This window comes from Carcharodon carcharias, chromosome 3 (assembly GCF_017639515.1).
Source record: "Carcharodon carcharias isolate sCarCar2 chromosome 3, sCarCar2.pri, whole genome shotgun sequence".
NCBI classification, from domain to species: Eukaryota; Metazoa; Chordata; class Chondrichthyes; order Lamniformes; family Lamnidae; genus Carcharodon; species Carcharodon carcharias.
Genome location: NC_054469.1, coordinates 128,088,905 through 128,111,929, shown reverse-complemented (window position 1 = coordinate 128,111,929; position 23,025 = coordinate 128,088,905). Strand labels below are relative to the sequence as shown.

At 41.8% G+C, this 23,025-nt stretch overlaps 1 protein-coding gene across 3 annotated transcripts in view; it reads right to left on the bottom strand.

The window, feature by feature from the left end:
• Window positions 1-23,025, bottom strand: part of LOC121275906 (basic leucine zipper and W2 domain-containing protein 2) — an 84,835-nt gene that overhangs the window by 31,514 nt on the left and 30,296 nt on the right. For all 3 annotated transcript variants that reach the window (XM_041183722.1, XM_041183721.1, XM_041183723.1), the window contains exon 3: window positions 22,180-22,356. In XM_041183722.1, coding sequence (XP_041039656.1) covers window positions 22,180-22,356 — 177 coding nt within the window. The remainder of the gene's footprint in view (window positions 1-22,179; window positions 22,357-23,025) is intronic.

Below are 23,025 nucleotides of genomic sequence, written 5' to 3'. Positions count from 1 at the left end.
TTGTGTTTGACAAATTTATTGGAGTTTTTTGATATAAATCATAGAGTAGATAAAGGGGAACCAGAAATGAAGTAAAATTGTATTTTCAAAAGGGTTTTGATAACACGCCACACAATGTTGTAATATTGAGATAGCAGCATGACATCACTGGAAGGGAAGTGTGTCACACAATCCAGTCTTCTGGTTTCACTTCTGCTCTTGAGCTAAGCGCGTACGCACAGCTCTGCTGCTGATGTCTTCAAGCTTTTTATCCACATATATCTGTTCTCATGTGCCTAGTCTAAATAAATGAACCCTTATGGGTGATTGGTGCCTATATCATTATAACACAACATGGCGCTCAGCGGTGATCAAACAGCCTGGAAGCAAGATTAAGTAAATACAACATGGTGAACAGCTTTAGATTGTATTACAAGATGACCCTTGACATCTGATCAGACCACAGTGGAATTGCGGTGTCAGAGTGTTGAAACTGCAGCATGGGGACTACGCACAAAAGCTTTGAAGAGACAGTGCAGGATTGTACTCAAATAAAGGGCTGGCAAGCCATCAGATCCCTTGTGGTGAGATTGCAGTGCACAGCCTGTCAGTCAGTGAGTGGGGCAGCGTGTTGAGGGGATTAGCACTTGGTTAGCTCAGTCGGGCGGCAAGTGCCCAAGTTTGGGCCAAGTCAATAGCAAATGAGGGAGACTCAAACAAAAATGTCATAAAAATCAGGACAGATAAGGGTTATTGTCAAAATGTCCACAAAATTCCCCAGTTTGAACTGGGATGCAGCTGATCTACTGTACAAATTCACAATGTTTAAACAGCATACAGTGCCATTGTTTCTTGATTCAGGTGTGCCTAAACCAGGCAAGCAAGCCATAAAAGTTAGCATAGCAATTGGGATTGAAGGTATACACAGGCTGAACACGTCAGGATGAACAGCAGAAGAACTAAAGGATGAAAGACCAGTTCAGAATTAGGTTAAACTTCCATATTCCTCAACCAGAGTTCATGTAATTTCGACAACAGCCTAAAGAATCCATAGACACCCTTTCCTCTGCATCTGCTGGCAAAGAGATATACTGTGATTTTTCAAACACAGAGCTGGCACGGTTGATGATCTCATCCATTCCCATTGAAACATTCCAAAAAGATCTGCTAGACAAGCCAAAAATGTATAGCATCAAAGAACTACTCAAGAACGGACATAAGTATGAAGCAATCCTCACAGGCTCTGTAAGCTTGACTGACCTAAGTACAACCCCAACTGTTGACCCACTCACTAGAACACCCAAATCTAGGAAAGCATGTGGAAGGTGTGGCCTTCTGCATGCACCAATGGAATATCCAGCAATTCTGCAAAGAATGTGGCAAAAAGGGCCATCGGCAGTGGCAGTGTATTAGGACAAAGGCTAATGCAACAGCAAAGAGCCATGCACTGATCCAAACAGACTGTACACAATGAGTACCTTCAAGCAATAAGAATGGCCAACTGTTATCCTGTCAGAAATATATACACGAGGTGATGTGCACGGCAAGACAAAGAGCGGTGTTTCACACCACTAATCTCATGGAAAACATAGATGCCGTTGCGCCATCCAAAATTTGTCAAGATACAAATTATCTGCCTTAAGCAAGTTGATAACTATTCATTATTGGCCAAGATTGACACAGAGGCAATTGCCAAAATACTGACCCTGCAAATTCTAAAAGGCATGGAAAGCCATAGCAAAATTTACTACTGTGAAACTTCCAGCATACAATGGTTCACTAAATTTCATGTGCAGGATCCATAGTCCTGGAGTGCAAATACAATCAGCCCTCCTGGGTGTCACAGATGTTCTACATTGTGGAAACTAAAGGCCTATTAATTATAGGCCTCCCAGCATGCCATGACCTCAGACTAGTAACAATCCATGGAATTCGTCAGACATCACAAGGCAGACAAACCTCAGAAACTACTCCTATTGCCTCAGTTCATGACCTAACATCAAAATATCCATAACGTTTTAACAAACTTGGCAGTTTCAAGGGAGCTGCAACATTACACTTGCAGGAGAATGCAATCCCATCAATTGATCCATCACATAAGTGCAGAAACCATTTACAAGACAAACTGATGGTTGAACTAGACAAAAATGGAGAAATATGGAATCATTAAAAGATTACAAGAGCACAGTCTGGTGCATCTCAATTATCTATGTCATAAAGGAGGACAGATAATTGAGAGTTTGCTTCAATCCACAATGTTTAAATGCAGCTTTGAAACGTTATCCTTACAAAATACCAAATTAGAAGAGTTAATTTTGAGATCTGCAGGTGCAAAATTTTCCTTGAAGCTTGATGCCAAGCATGGCTACTGGTCAGCATATCTCGCAGAGAAGTCCAAAGGCTTATTACATTCTGTACCCCATTCAGATGATACTGTTTTCAACGACTTCCTTTTGGGTTGTTAGCCAGGATCATTTTCAAGCTCACATGGACACCATTACATTCACTGTGCCAAGATGCATCTTATTGTCAATGACATTGCTGTCTTGGAAAGAACAAAGCAAGAACATGACTATAATCAACATTTATTGATGCAACGAAGATTTGGTGTTCAACAGTCTGAAATGTGCCATCAATGTGCAGCAGGTCAATTTTTGGTTCTATTTATTCTAGTGCTAGAATGTGTCCAGATCCAAGTGAAATAGAGTATACTAAAGCCATGCCAATTCCTCAAGATAAGGATGATCATTGAAGATATCTGGGTCTCTTTTCCATGCATTTCCAATTTCACTCAAAAAATAGTTATCACTAAGGGAGCTGTTGAGAGAGAGGCTGTACCTTTCCTGTGGCACAAAGACCAGCAATAACTGAAACAATTATCAGAAGCATCTTATGAATTAACCTGGAGATAGATGCCTCACAGAAAGGTCGGGGAGCATGCATACTACAGAAGGCATATCGATTACGTTTGCTTCAAAACCCATCTGTAACACAATCCAATTACATCAACATTAAAGCTAATGTTTCCTGCTCAATGATTGGAATCATGCAATTTCATACCTATCCATTTGGCAAAAGATTGATGGTAGAGACTGACCACAAGCCACTGGAATGATTTGGTAAAAACCATTGCAATCTTGGCAGCACATTGATAAAGATTCAAGGTTATGACAGAGATTAGGTACAAGCCAGGTAACCTGATGATCACTTTGGATGCATTTAGCAGATCGTCTAACCCAACAAAAACAGAAGATATATCCTTACAAGTTGATCTGATCGACATCAAACTTAAAGATGCTCTCTAAATTGATCTGGTACATTTTGCGTGACATAAATGCCAGCAGATACAAAAACAAACAGCAAAAGATTCCACATTACAGAAACTGTGAAACACCATTATTGACGGATGGTCTGATTCAACTCAGCATGTCCATGAACACACAAAACCATTGTGGCCTTACCGGGCCAAGCTAGGCTTCTCCAGGAGTAATTTTTAAAGGTAGGCAGGCCATCATACTGGAATCTTTGCGACCCAATATTCTTCAACAACTTCATCACTCACATATGCATAGAACAGATGAGATGACTTGAAAGACAGTCTATTGGCTGGGTATGAACAATTATACTGAAGTAATCATCAAGAAGTATGAGGCATGTCAAGAGCACATGCCAAGTCAACACAAAGAACCACTGATTCCACATGAAGTTCCTATCCATCTTTGTTCCAAAATTGCATCTGACTTCTTTCATGTCTGTGGCACTAACTTCATTTCAACTACTTTATTATTTGACAATTGCACAATAAGTCAAGCACAACTGTTGCTCACACTCTAGGTGTTATTTTCGGTTGATTTGGTGTGCCTAGAGAGATCATTATGGATAATGGTCAGCAATTTATTGGTAAGCCATTTTAGGATGCGTGCGAGAAATGGAACATTTATCTCACTACTTCTTCTTCTCATACCCTAGATCTAACGGCTGAGCTGAACGAATAATTCGCATGGTGAAATCCCTAATTCTCAAATGTAGGCAGACCAAGCAAGATCTACACATTGCAATGTTAGTTCCGAGAGTGACACCTTTAAGTGCAACTATTCCATCACTGGCACAGCTCATATTTGCCAGACCAATGTGTATCAATTTACCTACTCTTACCCATTCCACACTCTCAGAAATTAAAGAGCAACATTTAAAACTGCAAGATGACCAACGTGTATGATAAAAATTCAGGTAAAGAATTGCTAAGTTTAGAGTACGGACAAGCTTGGACAACAAGTCTGCATCCTTGTACAAGGCAACCAGCCAAGGTGACAAAGATTTGTTCAGAACAAAGGTTCTATGAAGTCATTACACACACACACCACAATGGTATGGCATAACAGAGTACAAATTAGACCCACTCCGCCACTGTGCAGCCCTATTGCATCGAGGGCAAGATCCCAAATGCAATCAGGAACAACATCCAAGAATGACAATCCCACAGACAACTGTAAGCAATTAAAGACACCTCCATGTAAGGTTACCATCACAAAATCTGGGCCTACCAGCAGATTACATCTGCTTTCAAGACTCAGATTCACCAGTCCTATACACTTCTGTAATGGAAACTAAACATGAATATGTAACATACAAAGTTATACTTCTCTGGATAGGGGAAAGTATCTTTAAAGGAAGGGGAGATGTTGTAATATGCCTTTAAGGGATAGCAGCATGACAGCACTAGAAGGGAATTCTGTCTTGTGATCCAGTCTTAGTTTCACTTTTGCTTTTGAGCAGAACAGACATAGACACACGTACAAAGAGCTCTGCTGATATCTTCAAGCTTTCTATCCATGTATATCTGTTCTCATGTGCCTAGTCTAAATAAATGATCCCACAATATGTTCATCCAATCCCTTGAGTGATTGGTTCCTATATCATAACAACAACATAACACAAAAAGTTAAGCAAAGTTTAATGGAGTTGGAGATGATATATTAGCATGAAGAGGATTGGTTAGCAAAGAGTAGGGTAAATGGAAATTTTCAAGTTGGCAGGCTGTGACTAGGAGTGCTGCAAGGATCGGTGCTAAGGCCTCAACTATATACGATCTATATTAATGGCTTAAATGAAGAGACAGGGTGGTGTACCCAAGTTTACTGACAATACAAAGTGACAAAGCTAAGTGGCACAAACTGAGGAAGACACAAGAGGCTGAAAAGAGACGCAGACTGGTTAAGTAAATGGGCAACAAGGTGGCAGGAGTATAATGTGGGAAAATGTGAGGTTATTCAAACTGAATCAGAATAGCAATGCAGAAATATTTTTTAAAAGGCGTGAACATTTTAAATGCTGCAGTTCAGAGAGACTTGGGTGTACTCGTACAAGTAACACAGAAAGTTAACATGCTAGCACAAGAAGCAATTAGGAAGGTAAATAGTATATTAGCCTTTATTGCAAGGATATTGAGTACAAGAAATATATGAGGCATGCTATAATTTTATAGGGCTTTGGTGAGACCATCCCAGGAGTGGTGTGTGCAGTTTTGGTCTCCATATCTAAGGAAATGTAAACGTGCATTGGAGGTGGTGCTGTGAATGTTCATTAAATTAGTCCCTGGGATGAAAGGATTAGCCTATGGTAAGAAACAGTAAACTGAGCCCATATTCTCTGGAGTTTAGAAGAATAAGAGGTGATCTCACTGAAACATGCAAGATTTTGAAGGGTCTTGACAGGGTTGACAAAAGGGTCATTCCCCCTGGCTGGGGAATCTAGAACATAGGGGCACAGTTTCAGGATATGGGGTCAATCACTTTGGACTGAAATAAGCAATTTCTTCACTCAGAGGATAGTGAATCTTTGGAATTCTCTACCCCAGAGGATTGTGCATTAGTCTATCGAAGCCTGATTTTAGTCATATCTTTGGTATCCCGGGGAATCAAGGGATATGGAAATCAGGCAAGAATGTAGAGTTGAGACAGAAGATCAGCCATGAATGACAGAACAAACTCAAAGAACTTCATGGTTGACTCCTGCTCCCATTCCTTGTATTCTTATTCACAGTCAGTAGCCCTAAACAGAAATATGGGAGGATCTGCTATTTAGCATCATTCAGATGTTTAATCATACATTGGAACTGACACTATTTAGTGGTATGCATATTCAAATGTCACTAATCAATGTTATTCACACAATTGGGATACAATGTAGCAACTTTGAGAGAGATTCCTTCAGCAGCAGCAACAACTTAGATTAATCTATCACCTTTAATGTAATAAAACATCTCAAGGAGCTTTACTGAAGCATTAGAAAGAAAAATTGGACACCAAGTCACACTTGGAGATATTAGGCCAAGTGGCCAAAAACTTGGCCAAAGAAGTAGGTTTAAAAAGAATGACTTAAAGGAGAAAAGAGAGAGGAAGAGCAGTGGGGAGTAGTAAGGAGGGTCTTCCAGATCTTAGGCCTTGGCAGCTTGGCCATAAAAGGTGGAGTGATTAAAGTCAATGATGTTCAAGAGGCCAGAATCAGACAAGCACAGATATCTTGGAGGGTTGTGGGGCTGGAAAAGATTAGCGATAGGGCAAGGTCATGAAGCGATTTGAAAACAACGATAAGAACCTTAAAATCAAGGAGCATTTAACCAGGAGCTGGTGTAGGTCAGTGAGCACAGATATAACAGGTTAATAGGACTTTGACTGAGATGATCCATGATTAAGGCATGTTACTGCCTTAGGGCCCTTCTGAAATTGCACCTCATGCTCATCCTGCATGCTCAAGGTAGTGTGACCAAAAAAATGTTCCCTCACCCCAATCCTCCACTAATGATTTGATGCTTTCAGATACCAAACAGCAGTGCCTGCCCAGCCACAGCACCTTCAGGAGGAAGAAAGAGAGCAACAGCACACCAGAGGTGAAGAAGCTCCATCACCTATCTGACACACTCAGCCACCAGCTCACATTTTTAAAAAAAAAAATATTCATCCATGGAATGTGGTAGGCCCGCACTTCTTGCCCATCCCTAGTTGCCCTTGAGAAGGTGGTGTTGAGCTGCCTTCTTGAACCGCTGCAGTCATGTGGTGTAGGTACGCCCACAGTGTTCTTAGGGAGGGAGTTCCAGGATTTTGACAGAGTGACAGTGAAAGAACGGCAAGATATTTCCAAGTCAGGATGGTCTGTGGCTTGGAGGGCAACACCACCATCTGGAAGTGGAAGTTCCCATGTGTCTGCTTCCCTTGTCCTTCTAGATGGTAGCAATCATGGGTTTGAAAAGTGCTGTCTCAGGATCCTTGGTGAACTCCTGCAGTGCATCATGTAGATCGTACACACTGCTGCTGCTGTGCGTTGGTAGTGGAAGGAGTGAATGTTTGTGGATGGGGTGCCAATCAAGCAGGCTGCTTTGTCCTGGATGGTGTCAAGTTTCTTGAATGTTGTTGGAGTTGCACTCATTCAGGCAAGTGGAGGGTATTTCATTACATTCCTGACTTGGAGAGCAGAGTCAGAGAGTTAAAAGAGCGTGAAACGAAGAGAGAGAGAAGAGCCAGAGAGTAAGGAGAGCACGAGAAGAGGCAAGACTGAGAGTGGATTTGGAGAGTTAAAAGAGCAGGAGAAGAAGCGAGACTGAGATAAACACAGGAAATAGTATATATTTGAATTATTCTAAGTTAAGATAATTATTAAAATAAATTAATAAATAATGTGGTAAATGCTTTATACCAAGTATAAGGTATATCAGTGCAGCTCGACCATGTGGAATGTGCATCTTGCAGGATGTGGGTAGTGGTGCATGCACAAAATGCCCTCAATGACTATATCTGCAGGAAGTGTCACCAGCTGCAGAAACCTGAGCTCCAAGTTGCGGAGCTTGAGCAGTGGCTGGAGTCGCTGTGGTGTATCCACAAGGCTGAGGATTTCATAGATAGCACGTTTAGAGACGTTGTCACACTGCGGCTAAGTAGTACACAAGCAGAGAGGGAATGGGTGACCAGCAGAGTATCCAATAGAAACAGGCATGTAGTGCAGGAATCCCCTGAGGCTCTCTCGCTCTCTAACCGTTTTTCCATTTTAGATACCGGTGAGCAAGATGGTTCCTCAGAGGGCTGTAGCAAGAGCAAGTCCATGGCATGATGGGTGGCTCAGCTGCACAGGAAGAGGAGGAGGAAGAGAGGAAGTGCTATATTAATAAGTTATTCCAAAGTTTGGGGAGCAGACAGGCATTTCTGCGGCCATCGACATGACTCCAGGATGGTATGTTGCCTCCCTAATGCCAGGGTCAAGGATGTCAAAAAGCAGCTGCAGGACATTCTTTTGTGGGAAGGTGAACAACCAGTGGTCGTGGTTCACATTGGGACCAACGACATAGGTAAGAAAAGAGATGAGGTCCCGAAAGCAGATTTTAGGGAGTCAGGAAGGGAATTAAAAAGCAGGGCCTCAGGAGCAGTGATCTCAGGATTAATCTAGTGCCACGTGCTAGTGAACGTAAGAATAGGAAAATTGACTAGTTTAACGCGTGGCTGGCGAAATGGAGTAGAAGGGAGGGCTTTAGATTTCTGAGGCATTGGGATCGGTTCTGGGGCAGGTGGAATCTTTACAAGGAGGACGGGTTACACCTCAACAAGACTGGGACAAGTGTCCTCGCGGGGAGGATTGCTAGCGCTGTTGGGGAGTGTTTAAACTAGATTGGGAAGGGGATAGGAACCGGCATGGGGGACATTCAGCGTGCAGAGGAGAAAAACTGGCAGTGGGAAGAAATGAAGTATTAACTGATAATGAGGATGTATCAGAGAGTTGCATCAAGGTAGATAGAATACTTGGAGAGTGTGATAGAATTAGAATAGGCAATGAAGTAGAAGGGAGGGCTTTAGATTTCAGAGGCATTGGAATCAGTTCTGGGGTAGGTGTAACCTTTACAAGAAGGACGGGTTACACCTCAACAAGGCTGGTTGAGTCTGACTGGTCATTAGATGGGGTCAGAATAAGCAAGAAAGTAAAAAAGCCTAAATCAAGGCTAATGTGTACCTTTGAGAAAGCACGGAGTGATTAATAAAATTGGTGAACTGAAAGCACAGGTTGACAAACGGAATTATGATATTACTGCTATAACAGAGACCTGGTTCAAAGAAGGGCAGGACTGGGCATTAATTATTCATGGGCACAAGGTATTTAGGAGAGACAAGGAGGAAGAAAGGGGATGGAGGGCAGGGAGTGCCAATATTGGTTAAGGTGGCATTACAGTACTGAAGAGAGGATGTTCCAGAGGGGCCAAGGATAGAATCTGTCTGGCTAGAGGTAAGGAATGGGAAAGGTGCAATAAGAATGATTGGTGCCTTATATAGACCACCAACTAGTGGAAGAGATGTGAAGAAACAAATTTGCAAAGAAATTACGGAGAGGTGCAAGAGTTATAGAGTAATCATAATGGGGGACTTCAATTATCCAAATATCGACTGGGATAAGAATAGTAAAAATGGACAAGAGGGGTGAGCGTTCCTGGAATGTGTTCAAGATAATTTTCTACAGCAGTATGTTTCCAGTCCAATGAGAGGACATGCACTTTTGGACCTGGTTCTGGGGAATGAGTTGGCCCAAGTGGATCAAATATCAGTGGGAGAGCCTCCAGGGGACAGTGACCATTGTATCATAAGGTTTAGGTTAATCATGAGAAAGGACAGAACATTCCAGAGCAGTAATAATTAATTGGGGGAACGTCAACTTCGATGGGATGAGAATGCATCGAGTGAGTTGGAATCAAATGTTGGCAGAAAAGACAGTGGCTGAACAATGGGCTACTTTCAAAGAAAAAATATTGCAGGCAATGTCAAGGCAAATTCCCTTGAAGGGGAAAGGTAGGACAAAAACGCCCTGGATGACGAGAGAGATAGAGGTGAAAAGATGAAAGGGAAGAAGTGCATGTACGCAAGATGTCAGGTAGAAAATACAATAGAACATCAGGCTGAATATAGAAGGACCAGAGGGGAAGTGAAGCAACTAATAACAAAAGCAAGGAGAGAGCATGAAAAAGAAAGGCTGGCAGGTGAACAAAAAAGGGAATCCCAAGGTCTTCTATAAGCATGTATATATTAGAAGGGTAGTTAAAGAAAGAGTAGGGCTGATTAGGGACAAAAAAAGGGGACTTGCATGTGGAGACTGGAGAAATAGCATAGGTGTTGAATGAGTACTGTGCACCTGTTTTACAATGGAAGAACTTGCTACCCAGGCTGAGGTGAGAGAGGAGATAACTAGTAAACTAGAAGAACTTACAATCAATAGGAAAGGGGTGTTGGAAAGGCTATATTTACTTAAAATAGATAAGGTACCAGGATCGGATGTGATGCATTCAGGGGTACTGAGAGAATCGAGTGTGGAAATTGCAGAGGTCCTAGTGATAATCTTCCAATCTTCCTTAGACACAGGGGAGGTGCCAGAGAACTGTGAATGTTACATCCTTGTTCAAAAAGGGGCGCAAGGATGAAGCTGGCAACTACAGGCCAGTCAGTTTAAGCTCAGTGGTAGGGAAACCTCTGGAAACCATAGTACGCGATAAAATCAATAATCACTTAGACAAGTGCAGGATAGTTAAGGAAAGTCACCATGGATTCATCAAGGGAAAATCATGTTTAACTAACTTGCTGGAATCTTTTAAGGAGGCAAGGTTGATAAAGGAAACACTGTTGATGTGGTGTATATGGATTTTCAAAAGGCATTTGATATATTGCCGCACAACAAACTTCTAGGTCATGGAATAATAGGGAAAGTAGGCACTTGGATAAGAAATTGACCGAATGACAGAAAACAAAGTAGTAATAAATGGTTGTTTTTCAGATTGGAGGAAGGTTTGCAGTGACGTTCCTCTGGGGTCAATGTTGAGATCTTGCTCTACATTGATGACCTAGACTGTGGTGTGCAGGGCAGGATTCCAAAATTTACAGATGATACCAAGATTGGAAATGTTGTCAACTGTGATGTGGATTATCTTGAACTTCAAAAAGGGAATAGACATGTTGGTGGAATTGGGCAGACAAGTGGCAGATGAAGAAGTTCAATGCCGAGAAATGTGAGGTGATTTGTTTTGGCAGGATAGGTATGGTGAGACAGTATAAAACAAAGCGCAAGCCCCTAAAGGAGATGCAGGGACAGAGGGACTTCGGTGGATATGTACATGGATCACTGAAGGTGGCAGAACATGTTGACAGAGCAGTAAATAAAGCATATAGTATCTTAGGTTTTATTAATAGAGGCATTGAGTACAAGAGTGAGGAGGTTATGTTGAACTTGTACGAGACGCCAGTTAGGCCTCATCTGGAGTACTGCATCCAGTTCTGGGCACCAAACCTGAGGAAGGATGTGAAGACATTGGGGAAAGTACAGAGGAGATTCACAAGAATGATTCCCCAGATGAAGAACTGTCACTATGAGAATAGATTAGAGGGGTTAGAGCTGCTTTCCTTGGAGAAAAGAAGGCTGAGAGGAGACTTGATAGAGGCATTCAAGATCCTGAGGGGTATGGGCAGGGTAAAGAGTGAGAAACTGTTCCCGCTTAGGAGAACATCAAGAACAAGGGGGCACAGATTCAAAATAATTGACAAAAGGAGTAAATGTGATGGAAGGAAAGATTTTTTCACCCAGAAAGCGGTGGGAGCCAAGAACAAATTTCCTGAAGGAGTGATAGAGGCAGGTTCGATCAAGGTATTCAAAAGGGAACTGGACTGTTGCCTGAAAAGAGAAAGAATGTGCAAGATTACAGGGATATGGCAGGGGAGTGGGACTAGGTGGAATGCTCTTACAGAGAGCCAGTGCAGACTTGATAGGCCGAATGGCCTCCTTCTGCACTGTAAAGATACAGTGATACCATGATTGTGCCTTGCAGATGGTGGACAGCTTTGGGGAGTCAGTACTCACCACAGAATTCCTAACTCTGAACTGCTCTTATAGCCACAATATTTATATGGCTGATCCTGTTCAATTTCTGGTCAATGGTAACCCTCAAGATGTTGATAGTAGGGGATTCAGCGATGCCAATGCCATTGAATGTCAAGAGGCAATGGTTAGATTCTCTTGTTGGAGATGGTTATTGCCTGGCACTTGTGTAGCATGAATGTTACTTGCCACTTGTCAGCCCAAGCCTGGATATTGTCAAGGTCTTGCTGAATTTGCACATGGACTGTTTCAATGTCTGAGGAGTCATGAATGGTGCTGGACATTGCACAATCAGCAGCGAACATCCCCACTTCTGATCTTATGATGGAAGGAAGGTCATTGATGAAGCAGCTGAAGATGGGTGAGCTGAGCAGACTTCCCCGAGGAACTCCTGCAGTGATATCCTGGAACTGTGATGATTGACCTCCAACATCCACAAACCATCTTCCTTTGTGTTAGGTATGACTCCAACCACTGCAGAGTTCCCTCAATTCCCATTGACTCCAGTTTAGTTAGGGCTCCTTGATGCCATAATTTGTCAAATTTTGCTTTGATGTCAAAGGTAGTCACTCTCATCTCTGGAGTTCAGCTCTTTTGTCCATGTTTGAACTAAGGCTGCAATGAGAACAGGAGCCAAGTGAGCCTGGCAGAACCCAAACTGAGCATCAGTGAGCAGCTAATTGCAGCTTGACAGCACTGTTGATGGACAGAGTAGTTATGAAGAAACTGTTCCTTGGTGGAAAGGTTGAATGCCAGAGGGCACAGATTTAAGATACTTAATGAAAGAACCAAAGGCAAGATGAGGAAAAAACATTTTTACACAGATGTGGTTAATGCACTGCCTGTGAGTATGGTGGAGTCAGATTCAATCATGGCTTTAGAAAGGGAATTGGATAAGCACCTGAAGAGAATAGAAATCTTCAGGGCCACAGGGAAAGGATGGGCAATGGGACAGCTGAGTTGATTTTAGAGAGCCAGCATGCACACAACAGGCTGAATGGCCACCACCCCTCATGATTTTGAAAAGGTCCATCATTTTACTGATGATCAAGAGTAGACTGATGAGGCAGTTATTGGCCAGGTTGGATCTGTCTTGCTTTTGGGGTACAGGACATACCTGGGCAATTTTCCACATAGCCTGGTATATGCTAGTGTTGTAGATGTACTGGAACAGCTTGGCAAGGGGTGCGGCAAGTTCTGGAGCATAAGTTTTCATTACTATGACTGGAATATTGTCAGGGCCCATAGCCTTTGCAGTATCCAGTGCCTTCAGCAGTTTCTTGACATCACATGTAGTGAATCAAATTGGCTCAAGACTGGCATCTGTGATGTTGTGGACTTCCAGATGGGTCCGAGATGGATCATCCATTTGACACTTCCGGCTGAAGATTGCTGCAGATGCTTCAGCCTTATCTTTTGCACTGATGTGCTGGGCTGCTCCATCATTCAGAATGGGGATATTTGTCGAGCATCCTCCATCAGGCAGTTGCTTAATTGTCCATCACCATTCACGACTGAATTTGGCAGGACTACAGAGCTTAGATCTGATCTAGTGGTTGTGGGACTGTTTAGCTCTATCGTATGCTGCTTGGCACGCAAGTTGCCCTTTGTTGTAGCTTCACCAGGCTGACACCTCATTTTTAGGTATTTTTAAGTAGCCTGCTGCTGCTACTGGCATGTCCTCCTGCACTCTTCATTGAGCCAGATACTGGCACTGTGTGAACTTTAGAGCCGGGATCAGCATACAGGGAGTCACTAGGCATGAATGAGCTGCAGGCAGGTCAGAGGGAAAGGATAACTCATGTTCCAGCTCCCTGGACAGCAAGGACAAGGTCACTGACAAGTTCTGCTACACGGGACTCAAGGACAACAGGAGAACACTCACGATACATACCAAGGTGCTTGATGCATTGGCAGACCTGTGAGGCAGCTTCCTGTCACTGTCAAAGAGTATGGAGGATTTGAGCTCTGGCAAGGCACATGGCTTTGTGTAGAGTTTAGGGCCCATGCTTTCCGCCATCAAAGCGGTTGCTAACTCCAAGACAACATAAGCAGATCTAACTGTGATGTACAATCTGGTAGTCACCATCTCTGGTACCACTGCAGCTCAAGCTGAACATATCAGTGCTGCAGTGGAGGTTCAGATGTTAGTCACGAGATCCATACTTTCTGCCGTGCAAGATCAGACTACTGTCATCTTGCCAAAGGGGCTCTCAGCTGTCCAACGATCTTTCCTTCAACAGATTACTGGAATTGAGAGGTGTCATTCCAGAGGAGGGACAATAGCATTGCCTAACACGAACAGGCCACTCTCTTAGGATAATAGCATTCATCCTCTCACCAGGAGAAGTGTTCTCGAAAAAGCCCAGGTGGGTACAGCTTTGTATGCTCACCTCCTCCTCCCTCTTGGCAAATCTTTCCCTCTCTGCAGCCTTCACTCCTTTTGCTGGTAAAGTTGCATACCAGGAGGTACTGCAATCCCCACACCTAGAATAATAGAATAGTTACAACACAGGTGGTGGCCATTCAGCCTGTGTGCATGCTGGCTCTCTAAAATCAACTCAGCAGTCCCACTGCCCATCCTTTCCCTGTGGCCCTGCAGATTTCTAATCTCTTCAGGTGCTTATCCAATTCCCTTTCTAAAGCCATGATTGAATCTGACTCCACCACATTCATAGGCAGTGCATTAACCACATCTGTGTAAAAATGTTTTTTCCTCATCTTGCCTTTGGTTCTTTCGTTAAGTATCTTAAATCTGTGCCCTCTGGCATTCAACCCTTCCACCAAGGAACAGTTTCTTCCCATCGACTCTGTCCAGGCCCCTCATGATTTTGAAAACATCCATCAAATCTTCTTTCCTCCAAGGAGGATAACCCCAGCTTTTCCAATTTATCCACATAACTGAAGTCCCTCATTCCTGGAACCATTCTCTTTTCTGCTCCCTCTCGAAAGCCTTCATATCATTCCTAAAAAGTGTACCGTCCAGAATTGAACCCAGTACTCCAGTTGAGGCTGAACGAATATTTTATAAAGCTTTATCATAACATCCTTCTTTTGTACTTTATGCCTCTATTTATATTGCCCAAGATACCATATGCTTTGGAACTACTTTCTCAACCTATCCTGCCCCCTTCAACCATTTATCCAGATGTACTCCCAGGTGACTGTTCCTCCTCCCCTTTAGAATTGTGCCCTTTAATTTATTTTGCCTCTCCTCATTCTTCCGACCAAAATTTATGATTTCACACTTCTCTGCATTAAATTTCATTTGCCACGTGTGTGACCATTTCACCAGCCAATTCATGTCCTCTTGACATCAATCACTATCCTCTTCACTGCTCACTATAATTACAAGCTTTCTCATCTGCAAGTTTTGAAATCGTGCCATGACACTCAATATATAATAGATAAGAAAAGCAGAGGCCCTAACAACAATTTCTGGGAAACCTCACTACAAACCTTCCTCCAGTCTGAGAAACAACTGTTTGTCACTACTGTTTCTTGTCCCTCAGCTAACTTTGTATTAAGTGCTGCCAATGTCCCTGTTAATTTGTGGGCTTCAACTTTGCTGACAACCCTATTATGTGGCACTTCATCAAACACCTTTCTCCAAGTCCATTTCTACGACCACATCAACCACATTACCCTCAACAATCCTCTGATACCTTATCAAAAAACTCTACCAAGTTATTTAAACATGATTTGCCCTTAACAGATGCCCGTTAGCTTGACTGTATTCATTCTTTATTTTCATTTCTAAAGCTTCCCCACCACTGAGATTAAACTGATTAACCTGTAGCTGCTGGGCTTATCCTTACACCCATTTCTGAACAAGGATGTAACATTTCCAATTCTCCAGTCCTCTGGCACCATCCCTGTATCCAAGGTTGATTAGAAGATTAAGGCCAGTACCTTCACAAATTCCACCCTTATTTCCCTCAGCATCCTCAGATGCATCACACCTTGGTCAACAAATCCTTTGTCCTCCCTGACTTAATGCAGAAAGTCTCCAAAAATACAGCAATACTTTCATTAACTTTGTCTGAACAGAAGGAAGTCAAAAGCATCTCATCTGCAAATTGGTGGCTGGCTTTTAAATAACATTCACAAGAGGGTCAACATGCTATTTAACGAGGTTCAGTTGAGCATGATTGGCACAGATATTCAGTGCACGTGCTGACCAAGTTTGTTAATGAAACATCAGATCAGCTGAAATGGTGGTCCGACAGCATGATAACATCTTTTCTGACTGTCCCTGCACATACATGGCAAGCTCAGGCTAATGCCTGCCCCAGCACAGATCACCACACAGGTTGAGCTGGAAGCACTGTAGGCTTCCATAGCTCCAGCACTACAGGCACATTATGCAAGTTTCATTCTTAAAGTGTGATGGTCCTTAACTTCCGAGCTCCTGAGCTGTCTTACAGGTCTGCCAATTCACCAAGCACCTTGGTGTGTATCACCATGAGTGTTCTCCTGTAGTATGAGTACCGAGTAGTAGAACTTGTCTGTGAACTTGTCCTCGCTGTCCAGGGAGCTGGAAGATGAGTTATCCTTTCCCTCTTGCCTGGCTACATCCTACTGATGCCTTGTGACTCCCCATGTGCTGATCCTGACTCTAAAATTCACACAGTGCCAGTAACTGTGATGGCTGGGAGTTTCAGATAAGTGATGGTGCTTCTTCATCACTGGTGTGCTATTGCTCTCTTTCTTCCTCCTGAGGCTGCTGAACTGGGCAGGAACAGCTCTTTGGTATCTGAAAGCATCAAGTCAGAAGAGGAGGACTGGGACGAGGGAACAATGGTCCCACCACTTTGAGCTTGCACATCATCCTGGGTAGCAGGATGAAAGTGAGGTGGGATTTGAGAAGGGCCATAAGGCAGGAACATGCCTTTATCCTGGATCATCTCAGTGATTCTGGATTCTGTCTCTGGACTCTGTCGCAGCCAGCACACAAGTGATAGGAAGGTCGGGCAAGATAGGATCAAAGAAAAACTGAGGTAAATAATTGGGCATGGGATGGCAATCTGATGCTAACTGCCACTCTGAGAAATTTCCAGCCTGATAATGCCTTTTATATTGTTTACGCTGGATCTCTGAATTGACTTCCAAATGGTTTTGCAGGGTTCCCACAGAATCAGTGGCAAGAAGGATGCAGAGTGACTGTGAAAGACTGGATTCAACATCATCAATTTGTGACATTATGAAGCACAACATCTGCCATAATTTGGAGCATAACATTAATAAGGCTGTGCACCAATGTTGTGGTGCTGGGCTTTTTTGAGCATAGTTAGACCAGTGGTAGGCACTTTGGCCCAGGGGACACAGGACTTCCAAGTGACCCAACCACTTTAACAGAATCCAACATTTTTGCCATCTTATTCACACTTGTTTTCAGGGCATGTGAAAAATAGGAGAGAAAAAAACACAAGAGGCCTCAAGATACCCTTCCTTCCCTGAGTCAGGCAGCTTTAGCTTCACTTGGCTGCTGCCTGCAGAAGACAGGAGCCAATAACAGAAGAACATAATACATAAATATCAAATATATTTCATGTGGAACAAAGCCACAGAGAGCTTATACTCCAGTACAGCCTAGGTATAACCATTAACACCATTAGGAGTAGGGACATAGGAGGTCCTGTATTCTCTCTGCTTCAAATTTTCTACTATACTTCTGTTTATTTGCTATCCTCCTCCTTCACTGCTTTTCTCTTTCCTCTCTCTTTCTGATCACTCATCTTTCACCATACTTTTGTCTTTCTCTTTCACTTATGTTTTCTCTCTATTACCTTTCCTTTTCACCCTTGTACCAGTTGTCCTTTTTTGTTTATTTTGTACAATATTGGTCTGGCCGTGTGCAGAGCAAGGAGCAGTGTGGGGATGACTGATGAGCTAGGGAATTGATTTTAAACAGAGTTGGGGATGCACTATTGAAATGAAACTTGACAAACCAGCTCGTGCTAAATGGTTGCATTCGTGGGATACAGCAGAACAACAGAAAACCTATTCCCCAGAAGAACTGCAGGATAACTTGTGGAGGAGGGATGGGGATAGGGGGTTGGAAGTGGTGGTCGTGGTTTGGCAAGGGTGCATCATTTTTGTGTGAGCGTCAGAAAGAGGGGATGGTTAACAGTCCGAACAGTATGGTAACAACCATTAGAAAAACAGTGAGTGATACAACCTGGATTGAAGTAGGGGAAGGGAATCAGAGGATATAGCAACCAAATATAGTTTCAGCCTTGAGAGAGAAGGCAATGAAAGAAACAAAAGTACAACAGTAAATGTTTAGGCAATCTTTAGCAAAATATGTAAATGTTTAAAGTTTGCGTAAAAAAACTTAATTTTTCATTTTACACATAACAAAATATAAATATATAGAGCTTAAAATAGTGAATGGAAGACTTAAGTAAATACATTTTCAGTGATTTGATTGGTTCAACATCTGTTCCACTCCTCCACCCATTTTTGGTAGATGTTCACAATTAGAACTCAGAACCAAGGAACACTTCAAATTCAATTGTCAACTGTGTTATAGTAAAGATTTGTGTGGCTGTTTACACAAAATTCAACGCATCAAACTTTTTCAATTATATGTTCATTGCTTTATGAAATGTATTCAAAGATTACTGCAGCTTTTGCTGGCCAGTCCCCTTGCTGTTTGGAGTTTTATTTCTGAATTCAGCTACATCTAAAGCTTTTCAAAAACAATAAAGCTACCAAACTTAACAGCAAAATGGTTGTTCAAAATAAAATGCAACTTACTGAAAAATAGGAATTTCCTCAGGACATATATGATGGATATTCTGGTGTGTAAAAGCATTAGTCCTTGTACTGTCACAATTTAAATTGATCGCTATATGTTGCACTCATAATCACAAGTGCTAAATTATACTCTTGCAGCTAAGGACTTACATGGGTTAAAATACTGTAATAGAACTGTCTGTGTTTTCAGATGACATAGGAAACACAAACTGTAGAACTGCCCCAGTTGACATACATACAATCGTATTATAACACCAGTTTAGGTGATTTGTGACCATGGTAAAATAAGTGATGTTTGTTAGAAAACCCACTGCAAATAGAAGGCATTTCACAGTGAGTGATGGGAACAAAGCCCAAATCAAACCGTCCAGTTAGCACAGTGTAACAGAAATCCGGTTGTTCTGAAGATATGGTTGTACAGTGGTGATCTTCATATGTCGTTATTTTGTTGTTCTTTTAAGACTTTAACACATGGGCCTATACTTTTTTTACTGACTGAAAAGGTACCAAGCCAGCCATCTATGAATTTTAAAAAAAAAGTATCACATGGATAATTTTACTGTGCCATTTTGAAACGAAGCAGTTTCACATTGAAAAAATATTGAATTAACTCTAATAAAAGGCAGAGAGTTTTCCTTGCATTTCTTTCCTTCTTTGCAAAACCTGCTATTTATAAGGTTCTTCAGTAATTGAAAGAGATAACAAATGATGCTCTTGACAATGGTTTAAAATAAATGGCATAAGAATCCAGTTAGCTAAGCTAGTTGTAATTCCTAGTCTGAGGGCCAGATTTTTGTGGAATCAAGACAACTCTGGACATATTTAAAAACGGCAGACGAGACCAGGGTGCAGAAGTCCTGCCCCCATTTCTAGCCAATACAATTTTTACTGGTAGGGGAAAGGGGCTGGGGCGTGAATCATACAAGCATGGAATATGAATCTGTTGGGCCATTTGAAAATAGTGCTGAGTTTAAGCAGTTGCATTTTGCTTTTCCAAAAATTTTAATCCACAGCGTAGGAGTCACAAATTTATGGAGAAGAAGTAAAAAAATCGAAGGGCAGAAGAGGTCTGTTTAAGTGTCATGATCCAAAATTACTTAATGCAGCCCTTAAGAATTAAAAAAAGACTAGGCTGCAGCTGTCAGTTAGAGTTAAAACACATGCTGGAGGAGTACATTGATTGACAGGTGATTTGGCGTTGTTAAGAAAATAAAATTACCATCTATTCCTGCAGTTTCAATAGTCTTCAATGTTGATGTTTCCCCAAGAGTTTTTATTACTGCTGAGTCCATTATGAATGCTTGGCTGAGCTTCAAAAGATCTAAAACATCTCATCTCAGCAGGTGGGCTGAGTTCACATTTTGATTCAGTTTTAAAGAGGCTGTTAAAGGATTAGCTGTCTTTGATGTGGTTACTGAATAGAAGTTTGTTTGTAAAACAGATTGAAAACTTGAGGGACTTAGAATCTTTGAATAGGTTTCATGAATGAGTGTTTTGTTTTTCTGTTTCAAGTGCGTATGAGCAAGAGCTTTATTAGATTATTGGAAGTTTAGAGATCTTTTTCATGTCAACATAGCTCCTGTGGTCTGCCCGTAGTGGACAATGGCTGACTAGTTGTCAAGGTGGCATTAGGATATGAGGTGGCATGGAATAGGAGCATGGGGGTGGGTGGTGCGGTGAGAGATGAGGGCTAGAGGGCTTCAAAGCTTTTTATAAAATTGGGCTGAAGTCTCAGAGAACCATGGTGGGCCTTTTAGCCAGTCCACCTTGGCATTTGCCTATCTCCATGGCCACCTCCAAACTGCCTCCAGAGGCAGCAGGCCTGACTTGATCATGCCCCCACCTCCCCGGAGCAAAAACTGCATGTGACAGGGCCCTTTATATAGAAGCAGATCTGCTGAGTTGGAAAATTTCCTGACACAAGTTACCCACCTTCAGTGAAAATCTGGTCCTGAGTGCTTCGTGACATAAACTTCTTTACATGTTCTGAGAATCACTGAATAAACTGGTATAAACACTGCCACCCATTTCATTTCAATACATTTTGTTACAATGTTAAATGGACAAATATCATCAGTGTAGTGCTTCTTCATGATGAGGAAAATAAAGATTTGGATGAGGGAGATAACACTTGTTTAATTTAGTTAAAATGGTGGTGATCCATTTCAGATGATTATCCATTATCTAATGTGATGCGAATGCCCTTACTTAGTTCCATGCTTACCTATCAGATCGTATCCAGAATAGCTCTACCAAAGGCTTCTCTTTTCACCCTGTACCAATAGCTGAGCAGTCCCTCAAGGATCGATCTTTGTATCCTATTCTTCCTTGTCTTGATGTCATCATTTATAGGCATGGGTTCAGCAAACAGTTGTACACTGACGACACCAAACCCACCTAGTTTGATCCCCTCCATTGCCTGTGTTGTCATACTGCTTGTCGAATAATCAGTCTTGGATGAACTGCAATTTCCTCCAGTTAAACAATGAAAAAGCTGAAACCATTATTTTGTTCCCCTCCACAGCATCGGATGGTCACCATCTATTCCATTTCCACTCTCCCTGGCCACTGACTCAAGTTGAACCACATGATTTGTAACCTTAGTATCCTGTTGAACTGCAAGCTAAACTTTCAATGCTAACCATTGCAAAGAATGCCCATCTCAAAAATCTCCCACCTCTACCCTTCAGCTCATGATGCTAAACCCACATTCATGCCTTTGCCACTTTCAGACTCAAATAATCCAATGGTCTCCAAGTTGACCTCACATCCTTCCTCCTCTGTAAACTCTAGATCATCCAAAACTCTGTTATCCATATCCTAACGCCACCAAGTCCAGTTTGCCTATCATTCCCATCCTCACTGATCTTCATTGGTTCTCAGTTTTTCCAGCACCTCAAAATTATCATCTTCATTATTGTATTTAAATCACTTTCAATCCACTATATCTGTAACCTCCTCTGGGATATAACTCCAAGAACGTTTGAATTCCTTTCGCATATGCATCTTGTGCATGGTCTCTCCTTTCACCCTGCTATTGTGGGCAAGTCTTCAGTAGACAAAGCCCTACACTCTGGAATTCCCTCCATAAACCCTCCACCTACCATCTTCCTTTAAGATCTGCATTAAAATCCACCTCTTCGATCACTCTTTCAATATCTCATCCTATGTCTTTCTTTTCCTTACACCTCCAAGTGCCTTGCAATGTTTTCTACATTAAATAAGTTAAAATTGTAGTAGCAGCAGCAGCTAGGGACAGTTTATTAAAAACTGCTCAATGACAAAAAAATCCTTGCTTCTAGTATTTTGCATAAATGCTTTATAAGTTTTAAGTATGACCTTTCAAAAAATCTTCCCAGGAATAAACCAGTAGAACGAAGACATAGAGGAAACAATCATTCTCAAATACTGTAGTTTTTTGATTCTGGTCTAAATAAGTGAGTAAATCTTCAGAGTTCTTAAGGATAAACCCCTAACAGTTACAGTTAAATCACATTTAATTTCATTAGTTACTGATCCATAAAAGAAGCTTGAATTCATATTTACCTAACATGCTCCCAGCTATCAATATATCAAACAGTGTGTCTGCATAACGACGGTAATCTAGTCTTGAGCCCGTTACATCCAGAAATTTGGATACTGCCTCAAGGTCACTCCCAGCCTCATTGAGACCTTGAATGATTGTGTCTCTGAAGACTGTTGGTTCGAACTTCTCCTTTTCATCTGCACAAGAGATATTATTTCAGTCACATAGTACTTCAAATCTTCCCAGATAGCAATATAAAAGTCATCAGTCTTTTAAAGCAGCATAGTCACTATGCATTGAGGAAATAGAATAGTTGATCATTAGTGGAGAGATAGGCAGAGTTAACGTTTCGAGTCCATATGACTCTTCTTCAGAACCATAGGGACCATACAGTCATACGGACTCGAAACGTTAACTCTGTCTTTCTCTCCAGAGATGCTGTCAGTCCTGCAGAATTTTTTCAGTACTTTTTGTTTTAGATTTCCAGCATCCACAGTATTTTGCCTTTAGCTGATCATGAGTATTATGAGGCAATTTTTGTGGTGATTGGCACCCTGAAAGAAATTAAGTAATTGTAGTATCAGCTAACTATATATTGTATTCAGTCATTGACTAGTTGACAGACAAATAAATCTCTCCATTTGATTTTACAGACAAGAATAAAATTGCGTCTTTCTCATTTACTGGTTTGACCAATCAAGATCTTCCATTATTAAAAAAAATTAAGCGCACAATTCCATAGATGACTTTAAAAGTTCCTTGGACTGATCTCTATTTTTTGTGATTGTGAATAAGAATAATATTAATCTGATTGACAACAGTGCAACTACCTTGATGCATCTATGCTACTTCACAAGTGAAAGAAC